Genomic DNA, 23,554 nt, shown 5'->3' with positions numbered 1-23,554 from the left:
ATGATAAAGGTATCAAGTAAATGGGGGCATTGAAATTATTAGTATTTTGTTTTCCCTTATATTAAGGTCACAGGACTCCTCAGGCACAATGAACATGTTAAATAATGACCTGCCCCTAAGAAAGGTCTATTGCGGTGATCAGTGATGTAAATGCAGTGAACAATCTACCATGTGGTGTCGTGTCTCAGCTCTGTCCTCTCCTCAGAGCACTATTACTCTGTTTTTACCTGGAAAATAGTTATTGATTGCTATATTTAGGTTTAAAATCATGTAAATATTACCTTGAAAAATCTGTATCCATCCTTATCTTTTCCCACAGGTTTGTAGACTCAGGCGAGATGTTGGAGAGCTTCCCTTATAGAACCAAAGCACTTTTTGCATTCGAGGAAATCGACGGGGTGGATGTTTGTTTCTTCGGCATGCACGTTCAAGAGTATGGCTCTGAGTGCTCTTTTCCTAATACCAGGTAAAATGACAGCAGAAATAATACTAACATGTCCATTTAACACACAGCACTTTCACACTGACAAGCACTGGCACAGTTCTTGTTCCGTTAGGAACGTCCATGCTCTCAGAGAACCAGCCAGAATTCACACCAGTTAGGCGGAACCCATGTTGCACTGCCCTACATCATCAATGGTGGTATCACTTGGCAGATCACATTAAGCTTCAGCGAGCTGGAATTCAAATTTGATTTAGATGCCCAAATCACCACCAAATATTTTGTGTCTTCTGGAGACCACTATATACTCATCCGCACTGACTTCTCATCTTTTCGTGTTTTGAACTTAGATATTTTTGGTGTGAATGTGTCGGCCAGTCTAAAATTTGATTTGATAACAAGTATTGTGCTGCTGCTCAACTGGTGTGAAAGGGCTTGTTTTTACTTTTTCCTTGCACACGCACACAGTGTGGCCCGGCCTTGCTTTAAATATTTTTGTTTTTGTTTTCCTTACTCTTTAAATAATTTCTCACATTTCTTTTCCATTGCAGACGGGTTTACATATCGTACCTTGACAGTATTCACTTCTTCAAACCACGTTTGCTAAGGACTGCAGTGTACCATGAGATCTTAATAGGTTACCTGGAGTATGTGAAGAAATTGGGGTGAGTAGAGGGCAACTTTTTCAGTGCAGTACAGTAGTGCAATCAGTTACTATTTATAATTTAAACAGTGTAGAGAGACTGAAAATTTGCCTCCTCCTCAGGTATGTGACAGGACACATATGGGCCTGCCCTCCTAGTGAGGGGGATGACTACATTTTCCACTGCCACCCTGCTGACCAGAAGATCCCCAAGCCCAAGAGGCTCCAAGAGTGGTACAGAAAGATGCTGGACAAGGCTTTCGCTGAGAGAATCCTACACGATTACAAGGTCAGAAAATTGTAGAAATAAAGACGTATTGTGACCACAGTGGTAGTATTGCCGGTATGAATACCCCGACAGGTCAATGGGCTGGGGTACCTCTGCTCCCTGTTGACGGGGTTAATTGGACACTCTTATTTCACCCCAGTCGTGGCGGTGCGAGATTCAGTGTACTCCTAGTGTTGGTTCTAAGGCCCTATAAATTGGAGGGTTGTATTAGGAAGGGCATCTAAATAATCTCTGCCAAATAAAATATACGGATCACTGATCAGGTGATTCACTGTGGTGATTCCTAATGAGAGAAAGACCGAAAGAAGAAGACAACTCAGTATTTTTGAGTTGTATTACGTATGTGTTTTTGAATTTATATAAACAACAAATTTCATATCAATATAATCACATTGCAAAATTGATTTTGATTTTGATTTTGAATGATGAACTAGATTTAACATTTGCCTGGAGGATATATATACATATATGTGTGTGTGTGTGTATATGTATATATATATATATATATATATATATATATATATATATCTATACACACACACACACACATTTATGTGTATAACATATATTTTTACATGTATGAGATTAACAGGTTTATCTATCTTTAACTGTTTAAAGATTTCAATAAAACAAATCAGATATTAAAGTAAGATTATCCTCAATGTTCACATTATCCATATTGAATACCTACATGTAATAAATGTAATGTGTTAAAATGGAACTGGTGTGTCTAAGTTTTCTCCTCTGACAAATTCTTAATCAAGCCAAGTGTGTGCAGTTATGGAGGGGCTCCACCTTGTGTTTGTCATTAGTCATTGAAAATATTGGTACACAAATAATTGTCTTGTTGGCTTGTTAGCTAACATCCCTGTTGAAATCTGTGCTCAGGACATATTCAAACAGGCAACAGAGGACAGACTAACCAGTGCCAACGAGTTGCCGTATTTTGAGGGTGACTTTTGGCCTAACGTACTGGAGGAGAGCATCAAGGAGCTGGAGCAAGAGGAGGAGGAGAGGAAGAAGGAGGAGAACACAGCCTCCTGTGAGACAACAGAGGTGAGTTGGAAGGAAAGGTTTTTAGGGAAATGGGTTTTACAAAAAGGAACTTTGTTGTTTTGTTGTTTCAAAATCCTCAGCCTGGTGCTCAGAGCTCTGTCTCTCCCTCCCTCCCTCTCTCGTGCTCTCACGCACACATATACACACCGATTCCACAAGAGCATTTCATGTAAAAGCATGTAGCAGGCACACGGTCATTGTAGAACCACTGAGTGTATCTGCATAACCCCATCTTGAATGTTCTGCAACATCTGCCTGTTTGAATTTTCATATCCATCTTTTTTTTTTAAGGGAGCCCACCCTGACAGCAAGAATGCCAAAAAAAAGAATAACAAGAAAACCAACAAAAATAAGAGCAGCATCAGCCGAGCCAATAAGAAAAAACCTGGGATGCCGAATGTAGCCAATGATCTGTCCCAGAAGCTCTACGCCACAATGGAGAAACATAAGGAGGTAGGAGTCTGACCAAGTGCAGTCTTACAGTCCAGTCATCGTTAAGGAAAAATTGCATCCTTCGCAACACATTTTACAACATACACTTATTTTCATTTTTACACGTTGCAATAGGAGCATGAAAAATAAACAAGATATTTTAGTTAATTTGCAATGGATCCTGACATATTTTGTTTCTTTTTGGTACCAGGTTTTTTTTGTTATCCACCTCCATGCTGGGCCGGTCATTAACACCCTTCCACCCATAATGGATCCTGACCCTATGCTGACCTGTGACCTAATGGATGGCCGAGATGCCTTTCTGACTTTGGCCAGGGACAAACACTGGGAGTTCAGCTCTCTGAGAAGATGCAAGTGGAGCACAATGTGTATGTTGGTCGAGCTGCATAACCAGGGTCAGGACCGCTTTGTGTACACTTGCAATGAATGCAAGCACCATGTGGAGACTCGCTGGCACTGCACTGTTTGTGAGGTAGGAAATGGCAGCACTGTACTGGAATGTTCTAAAATATTTTTAAATATTTTATATATTTGTACAACACTAATGTGACTTATTTTCTTCTTCTCAGGACTACGACCTATGCATTAATTGTTACAACACTAAAGGCCATGAGCACCAAATGGTGAAGTGGGGCTTGGGTCTAGATGATGACAGCAACAGTCAGGGTGCAGAGGCCTCGAAGAGCCCACAAGAGAGCCGTCGTCTGAGCATCCAGCGCTGCATCCAGTCCCTGGTCCATGCCTGTCAATGCCGCAATGCAAACTGCTCTTTGCCTTCATGCCAGAAGATGAAGAGGGTGGTCCAACACACAAAGGGCTGCAAGCGCAAGACAAATGGTGGCTGTCCTGTATGCAAACAGCTCATTGCTTTGTGTTGTTATCATGCCAAGCACTGTCAGGAAAACAAGTGTCCTGTTCCCTTCTGTCTCAACATCAAGCACAAACTCCGTCAGCAACAGCATCAGCAGAGGCTCCTGCAGGCTCAAATGATGCGCCGCAGAATGGCAACCATGGCCGGAAGGGGTATGCCCCTACCATCTCCACCTACCTCAGCAGCACCCGACACCCCAAACTCTGTGCAGCAGCCTAATACTCCCCAAACCCCCCAGCCTATGCCCAACCAGCCCCAACAACAGCAGCCACCAAACCCTTCCAATATTGCCCAAGGATTCCCCAACAATGGCCGCAGCAGCCAACCCCCAACACCAGTCCCACAGGGCAAACCAGGACCTCAGTCATCACCTCTTCATCAGCAGCAATCACCTCTGCCTAACATGCCACACCAACAGCAGCCTCAGCCTCAGATGCCACAGCAACAACAGCAGCAACAACCACTGCTAGCAGCCCTAAAGGTGGCCAAGCAGATAGAGATGGTAGCCAAGGCAAAGCAACAACAACAGCAGCAGCAGCAGCAGAATTATGCCATGAATGGGATGCCCATGAACCACCCACGAATGATGGGACCAATGCAGGGCCAGATGCAGATGATGCAGGGTCCACGGGGCCCCCAGATGATTCAGGCTATGCAGCAGGGCCAGTGGGGTCCAGGGATGCAGAATCCCATGCAGAATCCCCAGGGTCATCAACCACAGGTCCCTCCTCAACAAGGCCCCATGGCCCCTCAGCAGGCTCAGGGAACGCCCATGCCCCAGCAGGCTCAGCTCATGCAGAGACCCATGATGCCCCAGCAACAGGGTCTCCAAATGCCTGGGGTCATGCCTCCCCAGGGGCCTTCACAGCAGGGCATGACACCACAGCAGCAAAACATGCCCCGGGGAATGCCTGGTAACATCGCTCCGAGTGCCCTGCAGGAATTACTGCGAACTCTCAAGTCTCCCAGCTCCCCCCAGCAGCAACAGCAGGTTCTTAACATCCTCAAGTCAAACCCCCATCTCATGGCAGCCTTCATTAAACAGAGGACAGCCCAGTACCAGGCCAACCAGCCCCAGCAGCAGCCCCAGCAGCAGAACCCTCAAGCCATGTTGGGGTCACAGGCAGGAATGCAGGCTATGGCAGCCATGGCAAACCAGGTGCAGCGGCCAGGGATGACAGCTCAGCAGCAGCCTCCACAGCAAGCAGGTCCCCAGAGCATGGCACCTATGGGCCCCCAAGGCCAGATGATGAATGCTGCTCAAAACGGTAATTCCCAGCTTTACCGGCGGCAGCAGCTGCTCAGAATGCAGCAGATGCAGCAGGCGCAACAGCAACAGCAGCAGCAGCAGGGAGGCATGCCTCAGGGTCATGGTCAGTTCGCCCAACAGCAGCCAGGGCCAGCCAGTTACTCCCAGCTTCGTATGCAGCAGCAAATGGCTATGCAAGGAGGTGGGGGGCCCATGGGCCAGCTCCCTCCCACATCCCAAATGGGCCAAAGTGGCATGGGCATGGATGGGCCTCAGAACCTCCTCCAGCAGCGCATGCTACAGCAACAACAGCAACAGCAGATGTTGAAACAGCAGATGGGCTCTCCAGCACAGGCTAACTCAATGAGTCCTCAACCCCACATGCTCCAAGGCCAAGCCCAGGGAGGAGCTCATTTACCTGGCCAGGCAATGGCCAACACACTAGGAAACCAAGTTCGCTCTCCAGCTCCAGTGCAGTCGCCCCGTCCGCCTTCACAGCAGCCCCCGCATTCCAGTCCCTCCCCACGGATACAGCCTCAGCCCTCACCTCAGCACGGCGCCCTCCACTCCAGCTCTCCTCACCCTAGTCTTGGAGGCCCTATGTCGGGTGCCATGGACCAGGGACACATGGGAACACCAGAGCAGAGTGCCATGCTGTCGCAACTTAACACACCAAATCGAGGAGGGTTAAGTAATGACATGGTAATGGGGGGTGACACGACGGGAGACACGCTGGAGAAATTTGTCGAAGGATTGTAGCATTTCATTACAGAAGAAAGGCCTTGTTCTGTTTTCAGCTGAGATTTTTTTTACTTGCTGATGTAAAAAGCTTAAAGAAATACAAACTAATGAGTCATGAGGCCTACAGACTGTGAACTTTCCTAAAAACCAAGGGACTGCTTTTTCTTCCAACACAGAGTGATTTAATAATTGCTGTTCAAAAGAAGACAACAAAGACACAGAATATATTTTTGGTTCAAACCAGCCATGCAAGACTTTGCCCTGGTCTTTGTGTTGTTTTAATTTGGTTTTCATTTATTATGCTCTGTATTGACTTTTATAACAAAACTTCTCAAAACAAAAAATATTTCAATTTATTATTCCTTTTTTATTTTGTACCTTTGCAAATTAATATTGTATTTGTGTTGAGAAGACTGTAAAATTATTTGTCTGGGCAAATTTTTTGCCAGGTTTCACCTCTTGTTCAGTTTCTCTGTTCTTGGCTAATTTATTCTAATATGCCATTTTTCAAAAGGACTGCCTTTGGGAAAGCCTTAATTACTTTCCTGTTTGCAGAGTCTATGGGAGATTAATGTATTTGTATAGATTTAGGAATTATTGCACACACCCAAACACAACATGCAGGTGTAGAACCTTGCATTGAAGCTTGTTAATGTTCACAGGTTCCAGAATGTTCTTTTTACTGGCCTGGGCCCAGTATTTGTCTTGCAGATGTTTAAAATTGCTTTTGTCTCTCCTTCAGTATAAAGAAATCTCATTAAGTACTGAACTTCTTTTGGCTGTGGTGGGAAATTAACTTGTTTGACTGCTGATTTGTATTCAGAGAGAGTTTTGTGCATCATTGTCTCTCTTGCATTAAACTTGAATTGATGATAAACTGTTCTCTAATGTAAATCATGCAGCTAGACAGTACTGTAAATATGCAGAAAATAAGAATGAAATCACTGTACAAACTGGTTCAAATGGCTCATTTCGTACTTGCATACCACATTGTTAAATAAACCTGTGTGCCGCAGACAAATTCAAATTTTTATGCTTGGAGAGAACTGTTGGGGTCCACATTATTGATTGAAGCATATTCATTGAATATAAATAAACCTCTGATTATTTTAATAAATCAGTAGTTCTTTAAAATGTAGGGGAAAAAAACCTAAGAGAAAGCACTAAGCAACTATGCAGTAGGTATGGGTGATATGAGCTTAACATTGTATATCATGACAATCCATCATTCTATCATGATATCGCAATGATAGATATTTCACAGAATTTCAAAATGAAAGTGTGTTGACGTGGAATGATATTTAGTTCATGATAACAATGTATTGGTGATGCAAAGTTATTCTGTTATACTAAAAAAAATAATGTATGGGCCACATGAAATAGATTGGAGGACCGCATGTGGTCCGCGGGCCGCGAGTTTGAGACCTCTTGAGTTAGGTGTTCACCGTTTGACCTTGAGGTAAATTCACTACTGAAATATAAATATGATAAAAATGTGGGTTTAACTATGAGATTCATAAAAGTAAGACTTTGGGGTTCTTATAAGTCAAAATTAAGAGGGTTAGGGTTTTGACCAAATTATTTGTAATAAATTATAAAATTATACATTTCATCAGGCAGCGCTATTGCATCCATATGACGTCATCGCGAGTCGCCGGGTCCTTCCTCTGCCTTGTCGGTCAGCGTGTGTACTTGTCGGTCAGACCCGTAACTCGTCTCGTCTCCCACGGCTATAGTCGTCGTCATGTCTCGCTGTCTCGCCCTGGCTCGGTTCGCCCTCGGTTCCTCGCAAAGAACCGTAAGGCAGTCAATGACATGTGCGCGAGGACTGAGCAGCGTAACTGTCACACGCTCCTTCACTGCAGGTGAGCTATGTTTGTTAGCTTAGCCGAGTCAAGGTAAAGCAGCTGCCGTGAAATGTCTGACTGTTACAACGAGAGACTCGGTTCTTATGTCATTATATTAGTCTGAGATTCAAGCACTCGAGTGTGAGCTAATAAAATGTTTTTTTGTTTTTTTTTATCACATGAGTTAATAAACACATGGAATTTCAACTTGTAATGGTTTGCTTTAGGCAGCGAGGTTAGATGTCAGAGGTGACTGACGAGATGTAAATCTCAGGTCGTGTTTCTCCAGACTTATGCTCTGAGGTGATGATGTTATATGTGACAAAACAGTAATGGGCTTTGCTGTTGTGTCTTGTGATTAGTACATTTAAACACTAACTTATGTGCTCTACATAGTGGATAAAGAGAAAAGGGAATAGTAATAAATAGATATGCAATATAAACAATTAAATGGAACAATTATACACTGAATCAAAGACACAAGGTGTTTGACATTAAAGAGCTGAGAAAGCCTGTAAAAAAACAAAAAAAAAAAACAAGTGAGTTTTGGGCCTAGATTTAAAAACAGATGTGTCATGTCAAGTTGCAACCGCAGTACAATAGTGAACTAGATCTAATGTGGTTTATTTTAGCAGGAGACACCTTTTCTGATACTGTTCACGATTTGTTGTGTGATGTGAAGTGCTCTGAGTGTTATATAAATACAGACCATCTGTGGAAGGGACCTAAAAATTCACCCACCAATTCCATTTCACTCTTGCTGTCAGCAGATTCGCAGGTTGGACAATATCAGAGGTGGAGCAGTCGGCCCAGAGTGTTGCACGCTCAGCGTTCCTGCCTCGGGTTCTGCCAGCAGTCTTACTACAGCACACAGGAGGCTGAGAAAGAGCCAGAGGCTGAGAAAGAGCCAGAGGAGGAACCTCTGCACACCATCATCACTGACTCAGAGTCTGTTCAAGGTGCTGCAACAAGTAGAGATAATTGCAAATTTTACAGATCATTGTTATTAATTATTTGTTATATTGATCTGAATGTTGTTGTACCCCTGAATTATCCAGGTAGCTTCTCCAAACATGAATTTCAGGCTGAAACAAAAAAGCTGCTGGATATTGTTGCCAGGTCCCTGTACTCAGAGAAAGAGGTAAGAGGGTGTGTATTGGAGACCAACTTGGAACAACATTCAAGTCTATTAAATATAGCTCTTCTGACTGGATTATCTGCCTATTTTTTATTCTACCAGGTTTTCATCAGGGAGCTGATCTCTAATGGTAGTGATGCTTTGGAAAAACTGCGTCACAAATTAATCACAGCAGGAGGTGAAACAGCTTCTATGGAGATCCACCTGCAGACGGATACTGGCAAGGGCACCTTCACCATCCAGGTATACCCACTTGTGCATGGATCTAAAATTACTGCTGACTTTTGATGTTTGCAACATACTAAATCACATTGGAAACACAAGGTTAAATTGTATTGTGAGTTGAAGTTTAACAGTTTACACTGTTTCCTGGTCTGTTCTTGAGTAGGATTGCCACCTGGTAGATAAATATTGTAATTCTTCTTGAATGTCTTTTAATAGGACACTGGAGTGGGGATGAACCAAGAAGAGCTGGTAGCTAACCTGGGGACTATCGCCCGCTCTGGTTCAAAGGTGACTATTGTTGTAGCTCATCCTCATTATTTGTCCTTTCTTACTCTAATTTGTTTGTCTGTTTTGTATGTCAGGTTTTAAACTTTTCTCATTTGTTAATGATCTATCTTACTGATCACACCTTCTGTCATAACAATCGTCTCCTCTAAACACTACAGGCATTTTTGGACGCTCTGCAGAGCCAGGCGGAAGCCAGCAGCTCCATTATTGGTCAGTTTGGGGTTGGATTCTACTCTGCCTTTATGGTGGCTGACCGTGTGGATGTTTACTCCCGTTCTGCTGAGCCCAATGCACCTGGTTACAAGTGGTCCTCAGATGGGTGAGGGCAATATTCCAACATCAAGATGAAGACAATATACCCTGAGCGTGACTGCACACAATGAAACTTGAGTTTTTTCCAAAATGTGATGGTTAAATGTCCTCCTGTCCTTCTCTTCCTCAGCTCCGGAGTGTTTGAGATTGCTGAAGCCGGTGGTGTTCAACAGGGAACAAAGATCGTGCTCCACCTCAAGGACGATTGCAAAGAGTTTTCCTCTGAGGACAGAGTTAAAGGTGAAAATATAACTACAGAGCGGATATTCATTAGTACATCACTCCATGTAATGACAAGCTGTTGTGTCTCTTTCAGAGGTTGTAACAAAGTACAGCAACTTTGTGAGCTTCCCCATCTTCCTGAATGGACGGAGGCTCAACACACTGCAGGTGAGTTTCTCTGCTTAATGTGATTAGATTGGCTGATGCTCACATTGCTGCTTGGAAAATGGAACTTATCTCAACTTCTATCAGTTAATACCTCCGTGAATTAGAGTCTGCTCTTTCAAACGTGACAAAAATTGTCTTAGCCTAAGTGTTGCATGATCTTTCTTCTTTCAGGCCTTGTGGATGATGGAGCCAAAGGGGATTAGTGATTGGCAGCATGAAGAGTTCTACCGCTACATTGCTCAGGCCTACGACAAGCCCCGCTACACGCTGCACTACCGCGCCGATGCGCCGCTCAATATCCGAAGCATCTTCTATGTTCCTGATGCGGTGAGAAGTTCTTTTAACCCATTAATGGGTTAAAAGTAATGACACTAATGCCATATTTTCAGAAAATCTCACAACGTAAAGTGTTAATGTTAAATGCTTTCACATAGAATATGAATTTTCATTAGCTGTGAGGTAAACTGAAGTTGTATTTTTATCAAATGAATGATACAAAATATGTATTGATCAACAGAAGCCGAGCATGTTTGATGTGAGCAGGGAGATGGGCTCCAGTGTGGCTCTGTACAGCAGGAAGGTCCTGATCCAGACTAAATCATCGGATATCCTGCCCAAGTGGCTGCGCTTCCTCCGAGGTCTGTATTGTCCCAAACACCTGGAACTGCTCAATTTCACCTGCATGATTTTTAAAGTCAGATTGTTATGAGGTGTTTAGGGCAAGGGACTGCACAATGTCAATGAGGCCAGAGTGAAACAAGTCTGTGCTTGTATAGGTGTGGTGGACAGTGAGGACATCCCACTGAATCTGAGCAGAGAGCTGTTGCAAGAGAGCGCCCTCATAAGGTAAAAGTCCAGTTACAACTTGGAATTACTCAAAGGTACACTCACCAGTAATTAGGTATACACGGCCCCCATTTACTGCCAGGATTGGCAACAAGTGTGGTCTTCTGCTGCTATAGCACCTTTACGCAATGTTAAGACATGTGCTTTTTCTGCATACCTTGCCTTTTAATCATTTCAAAATAGTCTGGCCATTCTCTGCATTTCTGTCCATAGAACTGTGGGTCACTGGATATTTACTCCTTTTTTTCAGCTATTCTCTGTAAACCCCTCTGTAGAGATGATTGTGTGTGAAAGTCCTTCAGATCAAAGGTTTCTGCCCATCTGGCACCAAGATCCATGCCACATTCAGGCACTCATATCACCCTTTTTCTCTTCTGGCCTCAGGAAGCTCCGTGATGTTTTACAGCAGAGGGTGATCCGCTTCCTCCTGGACCAGAGCAAGAAGGAGCCAGAGAAGTACAGCAAGTTCTTTGAGGACTACGGCCTCTTCATGAGAGAGGGAATTGTCACCACCCAGGAACAGGATGTCAAGGTGACGTTTATATTCAATAAAGTGGCAATGTATTGCAGTTATGGCATCATAAAAATGTTCTCTGCACTAACAGCAGCAGTTTCCTCCATACTGTCTCTGTAGGAGGATATTGCAAAGCTGTTGAGGTTTGAATCGTCTGCTCTGCCTGCGGGTCAGCACACCAATCTGATGGAGTACGCTTCTCGAATGAAGGCGGGCACACGCAACATCCACTACCTGTGTGCCCCCAACCGCCATCTTGCAGAGCATTCACCCTACTATGAGGCCATGAAACAGAAAGACATGGAGGTGAGAGCCTGACACGAATGATGGAGGTGGTTAAATAACTGATAAAAGAGCTTTTTCTGAGAAACCATGTCACTTGTCTGTGCACAGGTGCTGTTCTGCTACGAGCAGTTCGATGAGCTCACCCTGCTTCACCTCAGGGAATTCGACAAGAAGAAGCTGATCTCCGTGGAGACAGACATTGTGGTGGATCACTACAAGGAGGAAAAGTTTGAAGACAGCAAACCAGGTATTCAAAGTACCAAACCTTTTAGTTACAACTTTGATGAACGGATGGAGCAGAACTCTGTGTCTGATCAGGAAAAGAGGAACAACATGATGAACCTGTTGAGATGTTAGTTGAGCAAGCTACTTGCCAGTAGCTTCCACATCTTTGTCCCTGAACTAAGAAAAAAATAATGGAAATAGTGTCTATTATCTACGGTCACACGAGTCAAATGTAACTCTCAGGAATGTCTGTGGGGCCAGACCCAGACAACATGTGGACGTTATAACTTCTCAAATGGTGCCTTTCCACGATACAGTTCTAGCACGACTCGGCACAGTTTGGGTACCAGGCATGTCGGTTTCCATTACTCCACAGTACCTCCTCATAGCAAAGCTGCACGAAACTGCCGTGATGTTGTTTTTTATATGCGACACAAACACAAACTAGTGGCGAGTGAAGCAGTTGTTTTTCGGTGTACAGAATCAGTTCATTAGTTCAGTACTTCCTCCATGACCGGAGCACAGACTCTGACACAGTCACTGAACTAAAATACGACTGAATAGGTTGTGATTAAGCTCACGATCAGCAGCTTTCAGCAGTGCTGTCGCTGAATGTACCAGACACCTCTGTTAATTATTGAGATTTTGACAAATGTCCTTGCGAAATGCTGGAGATTAATGAATTTCCAGGATTTTTAAGTCTTTTTAACTGATCTACAGTTCAGCATTGTTTGGTTTGAATCTTGTGTCGGACGTCGCTCATGACTCTTGCGACTTGTAGCTGCTACAGGACGCCTCTTACTGTCGTGTCAATAATGCTGACCCTTGTTTTTCTCCCGCAGCCTCTGAGCGTCTGACGCAGGAGCAGGCTGATGATCTGATTGCTTGGATGAAGAATGCTCTGGGACCCAGAGTCACTAATATTAAGGTAAAGAGAGCCTGTGTGTCTTCATAGAGTGTTTCCTAGCTGTTAGCAAGCTTGTGTTTGTGTCAGGGTAGTATACCAAGTTGCATCCCATCAAGTGCTGTTTGGTTCTTTTGAACCCCCACCCTCATGACTTTCTCTCTAGTTTTAACAACAAATACTTAAATACGAGGAAAGTACCATTTACTTTGAGGAACCATGCCATTATCACTCAAAGAAACTTCTTGAATTTACCTTGTACATACATAAAGTACTTAAATACATTTTCTCCTGTGTCCCAGCTCACTCCTCGTCTGGACACCCACCCAGCCATGATCACCGTGCTAGAAATGGGCGCTGCACGCCACTTCCTCCGCACACAGCAGCTGGCTCGCACTGCTGAGGAAAGAGCTCAGATACTGCAGCCAACGCTGGAGATCAATGCCGGGTAAAAGATGGGTGGATTTTAGAAAATACATGACTGTGAAATAATGTAAATGTTTTTCAGCTCCTCACGGGTCGTCTTCTTTTTTCCCCCCCACACCGTCTGATAGACACGATCTGATCAAGAAGATGCACGCACTGAAAGACGCAAACTCTGAACTGGCTGGACTGCTACTGGAGCAGGTACTGTGTGATAGAGCTGGTTATACGATGTACTATTTTTAAAATCCTAGTTTTATGTAATTCACCATTTATACAAAATCAAAACTTGTTCTTGATAAGTTTCCTGCAGCATAGTTTTCCTCCAATTCAACAAGATCAAGTCCCTGTTCCACAAAACGGTTGAAACAACGGTTGTACAATTATCCCTCATGTTAAGAACGATGTTCAGTTCGAAGTCTTTCAGTAGCTCCGAGTTTTGTATTTTGAAATATTTGCAATATTTAATTGAATGAGTGGAAGTGATTGGACTAGAACCATTAACCGACTTCAGCATGAAAGTATTTGAAGTCCAGGTGGTTGCATCTTCTCTCTTTTATCCCTTTTATTCACCGTCTGCCTCCATTGTTTGTAGTCGTCCCTATGGCTGTGAATAATCTTTCAATTTTAATTGCATCAAAAACATCAGTACATCTTACTCAGATTTCTCGAACTGTTCATAAACCATTCAATAAACGACCACTTTAATCCATGTTTCTTTAGATCTATGACAACGCCATGATCGCAGCAGGACTCAACGATGATCCCAGACCGATGATTTCCCGCCTGAATGATCTGCTGACTAAAGCGCTGGAGAAGCACTGAGAGACACGAGTAGACGGACTGAAACATTTACACCCAGTGAAGGGCCTGGACTACAGGCCTCATCTATCTCTTCCCCCTCTGCTGTACTTCGTTCCTCTCGTAGAGAACACATAAACACTGAAGAGAGTTTGAGAGAGAAACAGAGAGAGAGAGAGAGGCATCCAAGAAAGCTTTTCCATGAATAGTTCCATGTTGCAACCCTCTTCCTTTTTTTTTTTAATAACACTGCATCTTTAGGGAGTTTCACAATTTGGTTACACAGAAATCTCATCAGACCATGCTGTGCTGTGCTGGCCAGGCCATACTATTCCTTTTTAGTGTGACTTTCACTTCATGCATCGATGTGTGAAGAAAGATGATTCTCATTTCGTTTTCACATTAAACTTGATGACATTCACTCTCTGAATAATCTGAATGCAAACCAATCGCAAGAAGTCAAGTGACTCCCCGAGTTCAGTGTGGTAAGAAAAACGACACTTGAGTCAGACATGCTGACTGCCTTAACTTCACTCTTATTTTCTGTTCTTATTTAGTTATGTTTTTATAGGACTCTCAACTTACTCTGCACTAAAGGCTCTAGTTTAAGTGAGATTAATGTTTGATTTGATTAAAATAGTGACTTTGCATTTATATGGAGTTGCTGGTGGCGTCTGCCAAATAAAACCAAAACTATTCTCAGATTCTGAAAGAAAGAAATTTACTGCATATTAAAAGAAGCATGACATGTTTTTTTTATTTAAAAAATCCCCCCTCAAATTGAAGATATTGTCCGTCACTGATGTGTCTGTGTCCGGTTGGAGTTTAAGGCTTCAGTACAAGTGATCTGATTATCTGGGTCCTGTCAGCGTCCCTGCGCCGTCCATTATCCATATGAATCACACCAGGACACTTTGACCCATGAACACACTGCTGCTGCTGATCCACGTGTGTCCTCACTACAAGCCTTTCATCCTGGCTGTCTGTTAAACGTCCAAATCCCTGAAGAGCATCAGGACAGCTTGTCGATGTTGGCGAGGAAGCGCTGGGCCCACCATTCATCCAGGTCAATGGGCACAAAGTCTGGAAAGGAACAGAAAATCATTTACAACGTGAAACATTAAAGATGCAGCGAATAACTGATTTGCTTTGGTCTTCTGTCAACATGAATAATGTAACATTATTTATATGCTGCGACTCGGCTCTGTCGAGTAATACTGTCAACAATACTGTTGTGTGTGTGTATACAGCAGCAATGCAGGGGCAGGTGAGGGCACAAAGTGTTTATCTCATTAAAATGCTAAACGACTGGGTTTTGTTTGTTTTTTGCTGTAGAATTGACTAAATGCACGGTCCTTCCCTGATTTTCAAGAAGCCAGCCTGACTTTCTTGTGAGCTGTCTGGAAAAGGAATCTACTAAATGCTGCAAGTTATAAAGTGAGCAGTAAATTATTTTTATTTTTTTTGACAGTATAACACATTATTTAACATACAATCTGCTAAGGCAGGGCTTGTGGAATTACATTAAAATGTTTATTTCATAGAATGAACTAATACAGTGAACGTTTATGGCAAAAGTTTGATATAAGAAGTAGTCTTAAGCAGAAGTCAGTGGCTTTTATTTTGAAAGCCAAGTTAAAAGGAAGCGCTGACTATTGCGTATGAAGAAAAAAAAAATGTAGGGCATTGTAAGTGTGTTTTGCATCTCCTGAATTTGTTTTTGAAAAGCATTGTAAAAGTGTTCTACGTTTTGTAATAATGGTTTTCACTTCCAGGCCACTGTAGTCTGCTGACCTCTGGTGGCCATAGCGAGGAACAACAGTGCTGTTACAATCCAACGTCCTAGCATGTTTTTGCACTAAAGTAACTGAATAAAAACTGAAATATGTACGCTCATATTAATCACAATTACAGAGTTAAAGAACCATATTATTAGTGCAATGTCTTTTCATCCGTCTGTGTCAAAGCCGTTTCAAAATAGAATTAAACAAATTCATTGACATTAAGCAGTCACAATGAAAGATTTTAAGTTGACTAATGAAATTAACATGGACGTTGACAGTAACTCACTGATATCACTTCATTCTATAAAATAAACGTTTAATGTCCCCGTTAAATAGTATGTTAAAATATTATGCGTATTACTGTCCAAAAAAAAGAAAAGAGAAATGACCGTTCACTTCCAGCATTCGGTACATTCCCTTTTCCGTAAGGACTATGGCTTTTGTAAATGTGTTTCCCATTTTGTAAATTTGTTTTTGGAAATGAAAACTTTTGTTTATGTATATATTGGGATTTGTAAAAGTGTTTCATGTTTCATAATACTGGTTTGCACTTCCAGGCCACTGTATAAAAGTCTTAACAATGTTTAGTATGCTACACACGAAAAGTGACAACTCTCAAAGCCACAAACACTTGCATGTGACCAGTAAACCTTGCTGAGTGGTTATCATCATAATTTCTTAAATCATTCACTTATTGGTGTCGTGTAGTGAGTGTGTGAGGAGGAGCTGTACTCACTGTCCATGTGTGGACTGGGGACAGTTTCTTTGAAGTGGACGACTGTCTGGTCTTCCTGTGACCTCTGCTCCTGCTGCACCGCCTCCTGCCAGGCTGAAAGCACCACAATTCACTTTTAGTACAGTCGCTGATGAGCTACTGCCCCTTTTTTTGTTTTACTGCCACACCTTGTTTAACCCTAAACGCACAGGCGATGATATAAACAGTGGCTCTGTTCAGTTCATGTGAATCAGACAGTGACAGTGTGGCCCTGACGCGGAGGAAAGCTAAGTGGAACTCAGCCATCATTGCGACATTTTTAATACGTTATTCTGCTACTGAGACGGCTCAAAATGGTGCACAAAACAGGAACAACAGGAACACAGTTACATTTGCAGACTATCATTGTGTAGTAATAGTACAACAGTACACGGTCCTGTTTGGAAATTCACATAAATGTACACAAGGACCTGCCGACCAAGGCAAATGTTTCAAATAATGCATGGTTATGGTTACGGTGAGGAATAAGGCTTAGTTTAGTATATCCAAATTAGGATATTTGGACATATCCAAATGAATGAATGAACTCTTTTTACAAATACAAAGACATTATTTATAGAGAGACAATGGAGGATGTAATTTAAGAGGGAAACAAACATTTTAAAAATTTGTGCCAGGACAACTCGGGAAAATGAATTAAAGCAGAGCTAAAAACATAAATCAGTTTTTTCTATTTAAAATAGATATAAGGATAAAGAACAGCTGTTTCATTCTGGACGGTGATGGAAATGGTCGTTATTAAAGCCAGACCTATTCTTGTGTTGTACTGAGAACATGAAGAACATAGCTATATACACAGTATAACATAATCTAATACTTTAGTGAGGACATTTTTAGCAACTTTAAAATGCTTTCTGAGGTTGAAGACTCAATTTTAGGGTTCAGGTTAGAATTAGTCAGGGTTAAGTTAAGTTTATTGTTAGGCATTTTGTTGTGATGCAAAAGCGGAGGCAAAGTGCACGTTCAACTGTCGAACGTTGAGAGAAGTGTGACTTTAAAGAGAAATGGGACTGAGAGCGCTGCGCTTTGAGGATAGCTGATGAATCTATAGGGACAGAGGGGGCGAAGCCTGCATTTATGCTTGACGGCAGGGAAATGATTGGGGGAAACTTTGGAGGCGGGGCCGTAATATGACTCTGCTCATACTTGCAGTCAACAACAGTGAAAATCCCGTTCAGCAAGGAGAAGTGTTTTTCGTTTTTAACTAGAGGCAAAGTTCCCAGAGCTGAAAATAAAAAGTAAAAAAAATATACGAGAAGAAAAAAACAATTACACATTTACTTGGAATCAAGTTAACGGCGTCAATAGCCGTTTGGATATGATGATAATATATGGAGAGCTTTCAAGTCCACATATTTAATTTCGTGTCCTTGGTATTATTAAGGAGTCATTTAAAGTTCTTACAACTCTACTCCCTTTTCATACACTTTATTTCGTTCATGTAAACCGTGCAGAAATAACAGAGAGGTGAATTTGTTTGTGATAAAAATGATATATGTTGATCATTTGAATTCGCTTGTTTGCAAACAGATTGTTTTGTCTGCGATGAATCGACTTTTCTAAAAAGAAAAGTCTTGTTTGTATCAGATGTGTGTTGTTACAAATGCTTGAATTAGAAATGAGCCACCTTTTTTATTTAAAAACAATAACAAACAAAGAAACCTACTGACCCCCCATTTTTTTTTAAAACGTATCTTTTGACGAGGATGACTTAAGTTGAATGAAGTGTGATGTTGTTTGATATTGTTTGTGTGTGTTTGAGTATAGACCACAGTCGGTGAGTCAGTGGCAGCTTTACGGAGCAGCAGCAGCCTCTGCTCAGTCTCTGCTCTGACTGCGAGCGCCAACAGGGGGAGACAGCGATCCAGAAACTTTAAGACGTGTGTGTGTGTGCGGGGCAGCAGTCTACAACAAAAGTGATGTGTGTTTTAGGCCCCCTTTTTTTTCCTCCTTATTTTTTTGCAAAACACATTTCCACATTTTAGTTCTTGCTCTCCACAGTTTATGTTTGAGGTCTTTCTCGCAGCAGTGTGCAAATCATTGGTCCAAATAATGAGGTGGCATATTTTTCTTTTAATCCAAAAGTGCATATAATGTTGATAATACTAATAATAATAATAATGTGTGACTATTACATGTAAAAACGTGAACATATTAAATGTTAAATCTACTCCTTGAAAGTCTGGTACAAAACAAACGTGTTTGTCTTGCAACAGTTCCCTGGACGTGCTCCAACGCTTGTTTTTGGTGGACAAAGGACATTTTGTTGAGAGACTTCAGTCACTGGAATCCGTGTGTTCAGTTTTAGAAACCAAATATGACTGTAAAGTGTGAGTCCACATGCAGCTTTGAGAAGGCTGACAGTTTGCTATTTTTACCTCGACAGTTTTATAAGGGGACAAATATAAGTCTGCTATCTGGAATGAAAAAAAATAAACTCTTCATAAAGCAGTCTACTAATAAGAAACCATTTTCCATTTTGTGTTTATTAAGTATGGAAAGGCTACATAAGTAGTGTGTAAATCATAAAAAAGGACATTCCCTACATATATATATATATATATATATATATATATGACACATAAAAGATGTAAATGAGTGATGCATTTTGTTTCTCTCTTTGCTAAACCAACATGAAAATAGTCTCACGGTGGTGGTTTAACGTATCCAGTTATATTAAAGTTTTCTGACTGTGACATTTTCATAAAAAAAATAAATCGCCTGATGTGCCTTTTACAGAGAGATGAACGTGCTATTTTTGCTCCTGTCTCAATAGTCGGTGACAGGCTGGCCCCACCTCTCTCTCACCCACCACCCATCACACACACACACACACACAAGTATATGACACGTTGGAGAGAAAGAGTTAAAGGATGCGAATTGTTGTTTTATCACCTCTCAATTGATATAATTATACTGATTGAGTTTCACTTTAAAAAAAAAAGAAAAAAAAAAGCTTATGCTCTGTATAGTGACAGAAAACCTTGACCCATTTCCCTCAGTAAAGCAGCGGCAGCAGCATATGCCAGACTGACAGTAAAATGATACTCGTACACTTATCTTGATTGAAGTGCACCTTTGTCACTGCACAGCACAACATGCTACAGCCTCTTTAAAAGGTGAATATTTGATTTTGACTTTTAATGGACAAGGTGTGTTGTGGGAGGTGTGATGAGCTGCTGCCATTTGTGAGTTTTCGAGTCTGTTAAGTCTCAACATGCAGAGGAGGAAACCCCAGTGATGGTTAACACAGAGGCATCAGAGGTGTGGTTGGGCATGTTCGCGCCGCCGCTGCGCTGCTGACTGCAGAGGGTTCTGAGGTGCCCTGCAGACTGACTTGCAGTCCATCAAGTGGGGGAGGAAGGAGGGGCGGGGGGGGGGGGCTCTGCTCCTCAGAGGCCGGGCTCACAGCTTACACAGGGAGCACTCGCCTGCAGGCCGAGCAGGTCTTGGGAAACTTCTCAGCTTGACTTCGAGCCATGGCGTCAAAATTTTGAGGCAAACACTGAGGGTAAACTGCCAAATCATGTCTTCCACCTTTTGTAGCGCTCTCAGATTCCACTGCGAATGTCCGAGCAGAGAGCCTCACTTTAAGAAAGAAGTGAGTTTGATAGATGACAATGTATACAGTGGGCGTCTTAGTGTTGATGCTGTTATATATATCTATACATATGCCTCATATATCTATTTAATGCCTTTGATAAACAGTTTTTAATGGAATATGTAGTTGGTATCACTGCTTTAGGAATGTCAATACATTTCTGCAAAAACCATATAAGTAGAAGACTTCACCCGGTGATAAATCGTGTGACAGAGCAAGAGGTGGCTTCAAGCGCTCACAGCCGGCATGACACCTGTCTGAGAATTTCCGCAACTAGTGCCGACTGCCCCAGACCCGGCGGAGCACGGCAAGAGGGAGAACTGAGAAAAATCCTTTGAGCAAACCATCTGGATGCTTCCTCTTACTGATCCTCGTCCTTAATTCTTAAAAGTCCTATATCTCGCTGGTCTCATTGAAAGTAGAACTATGCCCTCGGCCACTGTGAGTGAAGGTCTCATGGAGATGAGTGGGCTGCCCTTAGGTGTTTGCCTAACCAGATCAGAGCACTCTGGTCACGGGCAACTGTTGACACATAGCATTTTAGAAAGGGTAAAGTTTAAACAGGACTTATCAAGGATCTGACACCCTCAGATGGATGGGCGTATATTCTCTGCTGTGACTCCCTCACACCTCCTTGATATTACACACGTAACCACAGCAGTTCCCAGTGGCTTCAGCAGTAAGACCGGGGTTGAAAGTGTGCAGACACTTAGGAATAACTTTCTCTTAAAGACACATTATCAGAGGAGCTCAGTGTTTCTAAAATAACCATATGATTTTACGGTAAAATAATAAGAGGAGTGTTTTAAATGCAATTGTCTTTTTAAACCACCATCAGAGAGCACATGAGATAGCTCAGCTATTCCACAGTGGAAATATATTTTGGCCTTCACCCCTTGACCAGCAGTGTGTGGCAACATGGTGCCGCGCACTTTCTTGTGTATTCTCTCCTTTCTCCGGGCCTGTAATCTCAGCCTTATCTGCTCCTGGTTGCTAGTAAACTGAAACACACCGGGCACTCATTGATAGTGTATAGCTGTAGGGAAGGAAATCCACTGATCTGGGAGTGCAATGGAGCCAATTGCCATCATTAAACCAATATACCATTATAAAATGGAAAGCGTTGAGTAAGCTATTACGATAGCTCATAATTGCGGCAGTGAAAATATTTCAATTACCTTTGAAAGAGTGATTGCTTTCCTGCAAAAACCCGTGCAGCAGTGTGCATTCTCCGTCTAACCTTTCTCACAGCACACCTGAGCAGCACACAGATTGAGCTCTGCTGAGTGACTACGAGGCACGTTCCATGCCTCCAGGTGAAGTGACCTCAGAGTCAATTTAAAAGACAATGAAATACTATAAAAGCAGGGTGACATCTCAGGAGGTCACTCTGCTGCATTTCCCATAATAGGGGCCTGAGCTGTAATTATGTCCGAATGACAAAAGCTTATTGTCGAAGTGCTGACAAAATGTTATGACATTAGCTGCATGAGTCCTGGCAGAGGCTAATAATGTGCTTGTATCCCCCACAGAAGTTTGCATTTGAGAGAACAGGTGACGGGTACAAAGGCTGAATTAAAATAACACTGATCTTGTTGACCTTTATTTGCAGTTCTCGTTGATTAAGGCTGAGAGAAACATTTGGAGACAACACAGAAGAGAAGCTGACCTCAAAGACTACACATGGCCTCAGGGACTTTCTGCAGATTTACACTTCACCTCGGCTTCCACTACATACAATGTTTTATTAAAGTAAGTATATTTATATTTCTTATATTGAAAAATTAAAGCAGCTCGTGGTTTTATCGCCTGACTTGTTGTAGAGGTGATTTTGAGCAGATGGTGGTGCAACATTTTTTGCGTCATGGTTTCTTGCACATTTGTGTGCGCTGAGTCAGGCTGACAGTGCGAGCTGCTCCCTGGCACCGCAGCACATGAAAAAAGTCCCATCTTTGGCTCTCGGATGATGTCACTGTGGCATCATAGCCTGCACGTAGAGATACCTTTCACAAAGAACCTGTATGTGCTCAGGTCTGCTCTGTGTAATGGAACATTTGAGCCTTCCACTCCCATCATACCTGTTTGTAGCATCTGGTGAAAATGAAGCTTTTGTTGTCGCTTCTGGTATCGCAACCTAAAAATAAACTTGAATGTTTTTCCCCCTCAATTGTTTCTGTCAGCTGTCATCAATGCCAGTCGTAGTTGTTTATTTTTAGCTGATATTGATTACCATCAGCTTGACGCAAGGACAATTCTATTACATAAATTCCGCTTTCCCAAAACCTTCACTTACCATGGCACAATTTTACAACCTAGACTTATCCCTCTTTTTCTCCTCTTTCATGGACCTGGCCCTTTCAGTGAGGCTCATTTGTCAGGCTGACCTATGAAGAGGGCCATTCATTCTACACAGTCACCGTGATACTAGAAATACTGAGTTAATGAAAGAGTGATGATATCTAATCACCTTCCAGAGGATAGCACCTGCAACTGAGCCAATGCACCAACCTTTCGCTAAATACTCAACAAATGGAGACGGCCTACAGATGTACTTCCTCTTAGCTGCTCAGCAGTGACCATGGTCGTACCTTTGATATCACTTGTTGCAGGGGAAATGGGAATACCGTGTGTGGTCAGGCATTTCCAGTCCTCTTAGGTGTTTCTACTGGGGATTTCAGCATTAGACCATGGCAATGGGATTAATACTTTCAGAAAGGGCAGGGGTGAAATGAACAATGGCATACTTCAAGGGCTTTAAATAGTGTCTTATTACAATTGAGAGAGCCAAGTCTATACTCGATGAATGCTATATCAGGGCAAATGAAAACAGAGAAGGTCAACAACTGCATCCAGTAACACTGTATGTTATTTTTTTTTAAATAAAAGATTAAATAAAGATAGGAGTTTTGATGTCCTGTCCTATTTTTCGATTAGTTTCAAAATAGGTGTGCCATTCTTATTCTATTGCCTTTCAATAAGGGAATACACTAAACAGATTTATAAATAGTAATTCATTTTATTTTTCATTAAAAGCACAGAATTGAACACTTCAAAAAGAGGATGTGGGGCTTTTCACACAATATTATTTTGTTCATGTGAAATAGTGATATTTTAACATATAGATTAGTTATACTAGAGTAAGAATAATTCAAAATGCTAAGCAAAACCAAAATCAAGTGCTTAAATGACTCTTAGAAGTATTTATCATTTGATGGCTGCATATTTGAAAATAAGATCCATTGGAAATTAAGGATTTGGAAATATGGAAAAATGTCCTTCTTCAGTCAAGATTTTTTTCTTTAAAAAAAAGAGCACGTAAGTAGTTTAAATCTGAGTTAATAGTCGGCAATAATGATGGTGGCTTTCTACACTTTCTCCACAGTCTTGCATGTCTTCATTTTTTATTTATTTTTTTGCCGTCTAAAGATCACTTTATAGCATGAAGTGTAGAC

At 42.1% G+C, this 23,554-nt stretch overlaps 2 protein-coding genes across 3 annotated transcripts in view; both read left to right on the top strand.

Moving 5' to 3' along the window:
* The window catches only part of crebbpb (CREB binding protein b), a 34,212-nt gene extending 27,441 nt beyond the window's left edge, over positions 1-6,771 (top strand). The window contains exons 25-31 of the mRNA XM_044050362.1: positions 320-466; positions 994-1,107; positions 1,209-1,374; positions 2,263-2,430; positions 2,722-2,883; positions 3,074-3,355; positions 3,453-6,771. Of these exons, the coding sequence (XP_043906297.1) occupies positions 320-466; positions 994-1,107; positions 1,209-1,374; positions 2,263-2,430; positions 2,722-2,883; positions 3,074-3,355; positions 3,453-5,762 (3,349 nt within the window). The 3' untranslated portion in view covers positions 5,763-6,771. The remainder of the gene's footprint in view (positions 1-319; positions 467-993; positions 1,108-1,208; positions 1,375-2,262; positions 2,431-2,721; positions 2,884-3,073; positions 3,356-3,452) is intronic.
* A 628-nt stretch (positions 6,772-7,399) lies between these two features.
* Positions 7,400-15,251, top strand: trap1 (TNF receptor-associated protein 1). 2 transcript variants are annotated; one of them, XM_044050368.1, is made up of 18 exons: positions 7,400-7,609; positions 8,362-8,550; positions 8,650-8,732; positions 8,832-8,972; positions 9,171-9,242; positions 9,401-9,561; positions 9,685-9,794; positions 9,871-9,944; positions 10,116-10,271; positions 10,462-10,582; positions 10,721-10,790; positions 11,175-11,322; positions 11,425-11,610; positions 11,698-11,836; positions 12,657-12,742; positions 13,021-13,166; positions 13,273-13,345; positions 13,865-15,251. In XM_044050368.1, the coding sequence occupies exons 1-18, from the start codon at positions 7,489-7,491 to the stop codon at positions 13,964-13,966; spliced, it is 2,178 nt and encodes a 725-aa protein (XP_043906303.1). In that variant the 5' UTR covers positions 7,400-7,488; the 3' UTR covers positions 13,967-15,251. The 2 variants fall into 2 exon arrangements, with proteins under 2 accessions (XP_043906303.1, XP_043906302.1); XM_044050367.1 differs by having other exon boundaries at positions 8,359-8,550.
* Positions 15,252-23,554: the final 8,303 nt, after the last annotated feature.

Source organism: Solea senegalensis, linkage group LG19 (genome assembly GCF_019176455.1).
Source record: "Solea senegalensis isolate Sse05_10M linkage group LG19, IFAPA_SoseM_1, whole genome shotgun sequence".
NCBI classification, from domain to species: Eukaryota; Metazoa; Chordata; class Actinopteri; order Pleuronectiformes; family Soleidae; genus Solea; species Solea senegalensis.
Note: the sequence above shows the minus strand (reverse complement) of the source record. Positions and strands in the feature narration are given on the sequence as shown.

Coding starts and splice junctions, on each gene's coding strand:
- trap1 (XM_044050367.1), top strand. CDS start 7,489: ATGTCTCGCTGTCTCGCCCTGGCTCGGTTCGCCCTCGGTTCCTCGCAA. Junction 8,973..9,170: donor AGGGCACCTTCACCATCCAG/GTATACCCACTT, acceptor GTCTTTTAATAG/GACACTGGAGTGGGGATGAA. Junction 10,791..11,174: donor CAAGAGAGCGCCCTCATAAG/GTAAAAGTCCAG, acceptor TTCTGGCCTCAG/GAAGCTCCGTGATGTTTTAC.